This window comes from Octodon degus, unplaced genomic scaffold (assembly GCF_000260255.1).
Source record: "Octodon degus isolate 3935 unplaced genomic scaffold, OctDeg1.0 scaffold00260, whole genome shotgun sequence".
NCBI lineage: Eukaryota > Metazoa > Chordata > Mammalia > Rodentia > Octodontidae > Octodon > Octodon degus.
This window is the reverse complement of record NW_004524836.1, coordinates 1393061-1402598: the sequence shown is the minus strand read 5'-3', so window position 1 is coordinate 1402598 and position 9538 is coordinate 1393061. Positions and strand designations below refer to the sequence as shown.

Here is a 9538-nt window from a genome sequence, read left to right as displayed (position 1 = left end):
TATATATCCAATTACTTTTGAGCACCAGCTATAGTCTCCTTAATCCCCTCATCCCAGAGTATTGCACTTTTCCTACCACATAACCAATCATGAGGTCAGGGCTTCAGTGTTACCTATTCTTCCAGGCTCACCATTCTTCCTTTTAGCCCTTCTTTTTAATAAGGCTTTAGATACAAACTAAATAATAAACACATGCTACATCTGTTAATAGTAAGCAGAAGTAATTTACTAATATTTCCACAGGAAACAAGCCCTAAACCTTCCCTATGAAATTGATACATCACTCATGCTATCTATTTAAAATTTTACTTTTTGCCCTGGTTCATCTCAACTTGAATATGTCAGACCTGTGGGATTATTTATTATGACCATTCTTGTCTGGTCTCCAATTTAAATATTCTGCCATTTGAGCAGAGAGAAGCGTGCTCTCTGTTTTTTTCAAACCTTCCTCTCCTTCTCTTTGGGTCCTGAACTCCAAGGAGAGTCATTACTTTGTCATTACCCACTGATTGTGTCATGAAAGCCAAACTCGGGAAAAGATGGAAATGATATTTGTAGTCACAAAAGCTGTGGAGATGGAAGTTAAAAGACACAGGATACTCCATTAGCCTCACTTTGAAATAAAGCAGATACAGGTTCAGACATCTAAAAGCAACTCACACGTTTGCACATCATCCATTATTCTTGCATTTAACAGGTTGCCAAAGAGTCTACATTTTCTGGATTTATGAGGTTGGTATTTAGCACATTCCACAGCCAAAATAACAACGAAGGTTCATCATCACTGGTTAAATTAGCCTCATGAAAATGTTCTTGGTAAAAGGTTACAAAAATGAGTAAGAGATCTAACCAAGCAGCACATTTATCACTGTAATTTTGGAAAGGCATTCTGACAATTTGAATGCCTTTGGCTAAAAGGTAGATATTTAGATAAAAATTAGTAATTAAAGCCTAAATGACATGATTAGGTCTTCTTTTTGATATGAAAAGGGGACAATAAATACACATACAATCTTTAAATTGTCCTTTTGGAAAAACTAATGCCAAGGACACCATACCTCATAATAACACTTCTTATTCAAAATTTAAAATACCACAGCTACATTATATGCAAACTTGGTCAGGTGAGTGTTTCATATCTTTCAAAAACGGGCAGTTGCCCTTCTCAGATTCTTTGAGTTTTGGATCATTGAAGGCTAGAATATAGTTGCTCTTATTTTTATGTTTTATTATCTGCCTTTAACCTTGTTTTCTCTGTATATTAAAGATAGGACATTTATGATCTTTGCAAAAATTTCATTTCAAGGAATTTAACCTTTTTCTCTTGTTATAATTTTTTAATGTTTGTGTAACCTAAAAGTGCATATAGTTCCCCTTGTGTTTAATTTTAAGCTAGTAAGCTCATAACTTTTCTGGGGGAGATATTGAAAGAATTTCTTTTTAGTTCAACAGGTCTGATTGCAATTTCTGTGTCTACAGATTTAAAGTCAAGTGGGTTTCTTCTCTTGTATTTTTGACAGAAACCAGGAGATAAAAGAACTTGGTGAACTTTCTCCACACTGGGACAACCTAAGGAAAAATGTCTTGACCCACTGCGATCAAATGGTGAACATGTACCAAGACATTCTGACAGAACTCAACAAGGAGACAGGTACAACAATGTCACTTAAGTTGCATTCATTTCACATACGTCATATGAAAACAATAACAAACAGTGTTTATGCAAATAAAGAGCCAAAGATTTGTTTAAATATCATTTCTGACTATACTATTTGTGAATCTAAAATAAGGAAATAAAAATTGTGCCACTCTACCTGATAGTATTGTTATGAAAATAATTAAATATTTCAATAATTGCATTTTTGAGAAAACTATAAATACAAGTTGTGTATTTTTTGCCTCAGGTTCTTGTACCATTTTTGTTGCATGAATCAATCAATACACACACTTTAAATAATTTATTTATCTACCAATAAGGTTTCATTTTTTTCTTCAAGGGTCCTCTTTCAAATCAAGCAGCAGCAAAGGAGATAAAACGTTGGAATTTGTTCCAGTCAATCTACACCTACAGAGAATGCATGTGCACAGCCCTCACTTGAAAGGTATTCTAGATTGTCTTTATAAATGGAGAATTATCTTACAATGTATACTTTAAAAAGCTTGACTATTGACAGAACTCAAAAGTTTAAGTGTTATACAACAGTGAAATAAAACATCCAAAGCTCATAGTGATCCTGAATAGTACAAAAGAGACTTTGATATGTCTGATTCTGGATTTCTGGGCCATACTCTTGGACTCTGATGCCTAAACTAAGTAGAAATAAAAATGTGCCAAGTGTGTCGTAGATCCCTCAGACAGGATACAATAGTCAACAGTTGTGCTACTGTTTGAGTTAGAAATGAGAGAGAGAGAGACAAACAGACAGACAGAAACAGAGAGACACAGAGAAAGAGAGACAGCAAGAGGGAGACATATATAGAGAAAGACATACATAGAGAGAGACAGAGACAAAGAATGAGACAAAGACAGACAGAGACAGACAGACAGAGACAGACAGACAGAAACAGAGAGAGACTTGGCCTCGACCTGTCTTTTGAAACCATAGCCCCAACATGGATTAACATATCGTTTCTCTTAGAGATCACTGCCAACAGAAATGCTCTCTCTTGTTGGAGCAAGTCATTGTAATAACACCAATGTGTAGAAGTAGAAAGTGGAAGAATCTTTTGATGTACTTAGTTTGTGATGAAAAAATGCATCAGGGTTCCCTCACCACGTGTCATGTCCTCTGTAGTGACTGATGTGGCATCCTGTTACCGTTCAGCACAGTCTCTTGCCATTCCTTGCCACAATTTAAAATCTTCTCATCCAACTCTTTACTTATTACTCTGTCAATTGTTCCTATGTGTCTGGAATGACTATATGTCTTCATTTTCCAGCTAAAGTCCCAGATTATTAAGTCTCTGTCAGTGTTATTGATGCCACCTTATGCTTTCATCATCAGAAATTTCCTCTTTTAAGTAACAAATATTATTAACATCCTTCTAGTACCTATTTTCTCAGCAACCAAAAATAACTTTAAATCATCAAATCTCTCATAATAAGTATATCGACACAACCATTATAGAGATGTATAAAGACATATTCTGATATCATGTTTTATAACCATTGTCAGCAATGCAGTGGTTGCAAGTTTAAAAAGGCTGAAATGTGTGAATCCTTGTGTACTTCTGGATGAAATATAAATAGTTGTAGAAGTGATAAATATCAAGGTTTCTCCAAAAACTAGAAGTAAATCTACCATATGACCATCAGTCAGTCATTCTTGGACTTATATCCAGAGAGATTAAAATTCAGTTCTCTAGGAGGTATTAGTATGCCTACATTTACTACAATATTATTCACCTATGCACAAACATGGAAGTAACCTAAATTTTTATTGAAAGACAAATGAATAAAGAAATGGTCCATATAAGGGGCCGGGGAGATAACTCAGTATCTAGAATAAGCATTTGCCTGGCAAGTACAAGGGCCTAAGTTCAATCCCCAGTTCCACAAAAGAGAGAGAGAGAGAGAGAGAGAGAGAGAGAGAGAGAGAGAGAGAGAGAGAGAAAGAAATTGTCCATATCAAAAAATTTGATATCAAAAAATTGAAATTGTCAAAATATTGACTATGTACCAAGAATAGAATACTATTCGCTTTTTAAAAAGGAAGGAATTTCTGCTTTTTTTTTCACAATTGGGTTGCGCTTAGGGGACATCATATGAAGCAAAATAAATCAGTCACAGTAAGACAAACACCACATGCTATTTCTTAATGAATCTGAAATACTGAATCTTGTAGAAACAAAGACTAGGATGTTGTTTCCAGGCAATACTTCTATCAGGCAAGGAGCAATTATTATCAAATTAGCCTTTTATATTATACTTCTTTCTGGAAAATGAAAGAACCATCCACAATGTGTTGTTTTCCAAGATATGTGAAAAATAGTCTGAGTGAAATAGGATGGAAACAGCATGTTCAGCTCCTGATGCTCAGATTTGAACAGTAGAAACTGGAAACTACAAAAGATTCAGAGGTGCAAGTAAAGTTTAATACTAATTTGCTGTGTTTGTTATATGTATCAGCTTCCTAGAGATGCTATCATAAAATACAAGAAATTAGGATCTTAACAAGTAAAAATTTATTGCCTGAGAGTTCTGGAGGATGGTGGTAAGAATTCACAGCATCAGGAGGACCATGCACTGTCTGTGGCTTTTACAGGGAAAACCTTCCTTGACTCCGCTGGTTTCTGCTAGCTCCTGGAAACCCCTGGTTTCCTGGGCCTTCTGACTCACCTCACGGGTCCTCCATTTTTATGTGGGCTCTCCTGTCACTTTATTGATCTTCTCTTCTCTCTGTGTGTATTTGTATCTGCATCTAAACTTCTCTATTAGGACATTGGTCTCAGGACCAGAGAGATGGTTCAGTAGAATAAGGACCTGAGTTCAATCCCCGATTCTGGAAAAAAAAAATACATTGGTCATATTGTTCTTGGGTCAACCCTGATAAACTGAGTTAAGCTTGACTGTATGTGCATGTTTCAATATTACAGATCTATGGAACAACCCATAAATGAGAGAATTTTTGACAAAGCTGTAGAAAGGCTAGTTGTTCTTTTTGAAAATCTAAGGAGGAAAGGAAGGAAAGAATTGGGTATCTTAAGAGAGCTAATGGGAAATATATTGAATTACACTGTACACTTACTTTTCCCCAAAACTATTCATGTATAACATATAGATGCAGTATAAATACAATTGCACACAAAGCATGTTATATTATCAGGCTAATACTTTAAGAATATGTGCATAATAAAGCTTAGAAGTTATTATTCGGAATTTGGAATTAAGATAAAGAAGGTACTAGATGTTCACTGCATTTCTTGACAGAGATTGAAGACCACTAAGATTGGGGGGCCTTGTCTACCACTTTGTTAGTTTTAATGAAGTTACTTGAACTGTGTCAGTGTTGGCTTTCTTAATTCTACAATAGAAGCCTTGAAAGTTGTAATAGATGGTGGTAAGCCAAGTTTTATACTTGTTTGTATAACATACTGAACAGGTTTTGAATTGTAGTTAAATGTATTTAAGATTCATGGTGTCTGATTTGAATGTTCAGCTAAATTACAGAGACCATTTTGTAAGTTAATGATGCGAGATTGATAAGCCCTGGTATTTCACTGGTGAGTTATTTGGATGCAGTCTATAGAGTCTGCTTTCTAAAAATTCTTGCCCTTAGTAAATTATGTCTGCTCATATTTGATTAATAAGTCTGCTACATTTAGAGAAGCAATTTTGCAAATAATGGCAGATAGATTACCCAAAAAAGACTAGTTCTCTAAACGAGCTACTGAGCTGAACTCATGTTGTGATATCAGACACTGCCAAATGAAATAACCTCCATGTAACGACTGGTATCCCCAAGCCCATGAAGTTAATTTTTCATCCTCACTTGTTATCTAAATTGAAAGTAACAATTAAAATATCCATCACAGTTGGGATCTAAGCCAGCAGTGATGATAGAAAAAAAATTAAAAAATAAGTTCTTCTGATATAAATTAATACATTTCATTTTCATAGAACATAAGTTACATATATTATAAAATGTGGATTTTTATGATACTATCACAATCTGCTTTGGTTATTTTATGTATTGTAGGTAAGAGTAAAGTATTATAGTTTTCTATAAAATGTGATACATTCAAATTAAAGCTTTTTATCATGGAGTTTAGTTCTAGTTTACAGCTAGTAAGTTTACTTTTATAGTACCTGTGTAATAGATTTGTTGTAATTTATGAAGTGAAAACTTTTTATGGAACTTTGCATCATTAAGAGCACAAGTAACTTGAAGGTTTTGTTCTCTGTGTACATGGGCTATGTAGCCATGATTTTACTCTGCAAACCTATTCTTTTACATAAACATGATTGGATGACCAGAGTTTGGGGCAAGTAGGTATGAAGGACAAGGAGCATGAGGTAGGGTGTCTTAGGCCTTGTCCGTTGATTCATTAAGGGTCAAGAGCCAGTTTCTGCTAATGAGCTTACATGTGCTCTAGGGAACTCAACACTGGCCTGGAAAGGCCATAGAAAGGAAAATCAGAGACAGGACAGGGAAAGAGAGCAGAAGAAGAAAGAAGAGACACAGCTACTGTCTTGGCTTGCCAGGTCTTGATTTAGGCTGCCAGCCTACAGTTCTTGTCAAACACACACACACACACACACACACACACACACACACACACTTTTTTAAAATTTGTTGTCTATGTATTTCAAGTAGGGTTCTATGAGATGCATTGAAAGAGCTTTAAGTAATGCATATTTTACTTTTTAAAATAATTTTATTGAGAAACAAATAGCAATGAGAGTTTCAAAACCAATTACTAGCACAGTTTCAATAATTAATACATTGCATATTGTTGTCTTAGTGGTTATTCATTGTACAAGACGTAGGCATGATATCCTGTCCACAGACACTACTAGAACAAATCTCTCAATTAATTGAATTAAGAGAATGCAGCTGTATATCTATTCTAATTATTTTGAATATACAGATACCAAGTGGTCATTCATTTTATCCCCCTTTTTTGTTTAGTTTTGTCAGAAATGTGTATTCCATTGTCACTTAAATATTGTAGGTGCATGAATTCAGCAAAATATTCAATATAGTCTAGTAATCCAGAATAGTAGTGGGTTTTCCGTAAGACTGGAAATGTCAGAAGTTGTTGACTTGAGTCTTTTACACCTCAGCATATTAATATGGCTTTACTTTTTATACCTCATTTTTATACTTTTCTGCTGGATGGTTAAGACCAAGATAAAGCAAGACCTATATAACAAAAAATGTAACTTTTGTATCTGATAAGGTCATTCAAGTCCCCTTAGGACTTATCCCGAAACCCTATACCGCACTTCGTAGATCCTTTGTCAGTGTCAGCCATGTGGATGAGTCATGGCCCTTGCTTGACCAATTTACTCTCTGTGAAAGCCTGAGAGAATGTTTTCTTTCCATGTGACTCTCCTTAGGCACACTCTAAATCATCAATCACGTTCCTCTGTGGCCCCATAATCTCTTTGATCAGAAAATTTGAAACAGAACTGAGTTACATGATATTACAGTATAGGTTCTCCTATGTCCTGAGTCTTCACTGACCTTGAAAGGCTAGGGCCAAAATGTCAGTTGTCCTTGCAACCCTTCTTTTTCTCTAATTTTTGGTCTGCAAACCTAGGTTGTTAATCCTCCAGAGGAGAAGCTTGTTATTATTATTATTACCCTACAGCATTTTAAAATAAGGCCAAACTATTTGTGATCATTGAGCGGCAATTGTAATCAAGCCCAGCAGGAGGCGCCTGACCTCTCTGGTCCTTTACCTCTAATGGCTGCACCGAGGGGAAGAGTGTGAAGGCTGTGGGAGCCCCCGCAGGCGAGTGCGCCTGTTCTCACGGATGTAGTTCTGTTACCTTCAGTTACCTTGTGGGTGATGTCAGATTGCAGCAACTGTACTGAAAGAGATTTCTCTTTTAAAATCCTTAAAATGTGGAAAGGATTTTGCAGCCCACTTTAAAGTGAGGGATTATGCTTCTTTCTTGTAATTTGAGATCAATGTATCTACAGTTTTTCTCCCTTGGTATTATCTTACAATTAAAAAAATAAAATAAAGAGATCTTTTGCAAGAAGGGAATTGCCTTATTTGTTCTCTTAAATGGCTTAAAAGGCTACAGATAAACTTTACTATAAGATTTCAAACCAATTTTTTAGCTTTAGCTTGGAGAGACTCAAAGACTTAATTCTACTTCTCTCTGGCATTGGATATTTTGGCAGTTTCACAAAGACAAGTTTTAAGATACCATAAAATGTCACAGAAGGAAGACACAGCTATTTTAAAAGAAGGCAAGAGGACTTTTAAACTGGTTTCTTAAGTAGTGTGGTGGAAGATTAATGTCTTAGTTTTGGTAATTTATCTATGTTTATGAAAGTTATTAGCACAAGGTGAACCCAGGCAAAGATCATAGAGAAACTCCATTCCAATTTCTTTTGTTTCTTTGTTTTGTATTTAGTACAGGGTGTACAGGTTCTACCGGGTCTCACTACATAGATCAGACTCATAGTGATCCTTCTGTGTTCAGCCTCCCAAGAGTAGGCAATACAAGTACACGCCACCGTGCCCAGTCTGTCACTGTCTCAGCGTGCCCTGGGGGTGGGGCCAGCAAGCAGGCCTGGGGATCGAACCTCAGCTGATGTGCTCTGCCTAAGCAGGTGCTTTAGTCCACTGAGCTATCTGGCTCACACTTACTCCAATTTTTTAACTGTACTGCAAGTGTAAAATTATCCTCAAAACTAAAGCAAAAGGGAATTAAAAGGATTTGATCTATGATGCAGATTTTTTGAAAGAATTTTAGATTTCTTCTAGCTTGAAATAGCATATGAATGTCTAATTCAAATGCTTTGAAAATATAGCAATTTTGTTGTATGACTTTTATTCCTATCTGGCTCTGTATATCTTTTTGTGTATGTGGTTGTATTTCCATCTTCTAATAAGCTTTTTACTTTGGTAATGTGTCTAAATATTTTGTTATTCCAATAGGAGCAGTACTCCTTTGTGTATTAAGGCAAACAAGACCACTTACATTGATCTTCAAAGTATTTATATATATTTATTTATTGACCTTTTAAGATACCTGCAACATGTATGTTACCTTGATCTATGTTGATGTGAAGACAATGAGATTAAGTGCACAATATTTATAATTAAATTGTAAGCAAGTAATTACAATGATTTTGTGTGGTTTAGGAAGTAGTTAATGCTATGATGCACTAGGATGATAGTAGCACAAAGGAAGAAGTATTTTCTGCCTGAAGGACTACACAAAGATCTCTGAGAAGGATCTTACTAGACCTAGGGGAAAAGTGTTCAGGTATAGAATTTGAAGGGAAAATTAAAGAAGGGAGGTGCAGTCTAGGGGATGGGACAAACTCTGGAGAAGCTGAGAGTGCCAGTAGAACTAAACAAAAGGCACGCACATTATTGTACTGTGTATATTTTTTCAGCTTGATAGAAGGTGCTATCTTTCCACTCATTATTTTAAAGTAGGAATATGAATTGTGGATATAATTTTGGTCAAAGGAAATCCTTTTTCTTCACACAATAAATTGTCCCATGCGGTGAATTTGTGGTGGAAAAAAGTGAGATAGATACTAAAGTAGGGAAGTTGACAAAGAGAGAAGTGGGCAAGGTGTGAGTGTTCCCAGAGATGATGAACAAGACCTGTGGACAGAGGCATGCAGCAGGCAACAGGGAAGGAAGGTAGCTGAGGGGAGAGGGGAAGGGTATATGGACAGAAGAATCAGAACCTGTGCTTGTGGGAATGATGCAGAATTGCAGAATAGTTTCAAAAAATAAAAACAGAAAAAGAAGATGAAAGAAATGAAAAGCAATTTAGGAATAAAAGACAGAAAAATAAGCACTATGTAAAAACAAAATTGGTGCCACGTCAGACAAA

The 9538-nt window shown here is 35.7% G+C and overlaps 1 protein-coding gene across 5 annotated transcripts in view; it reads left to right on the top strand.

The window, feature by feature from the left end:
• Inpp4b (inositol polyphosphate-4-phosphatase type II B) overlaps nt 1-9538 on the top strand; it is an 872970-nt gene that overhangs the window by 689863 nt on the left and 173569 nt on the right. For all 5 annotated transcript variants that reach the window (XM_023706482.1, XM_004646208.2, XM_012512698.2 and 2 more), the window contains 2 exons: nt 1521-1651; nt 1998-2102. In XM_023706482.1, the coding sequence (XP_023562250.1) occupies nt 1521-1651; nt 1998-2102 (236 nt within the window). The remainder of the gene's footprint in view (nt 1-1520; nt 1652-1997; nt 2103-9538) is intronic.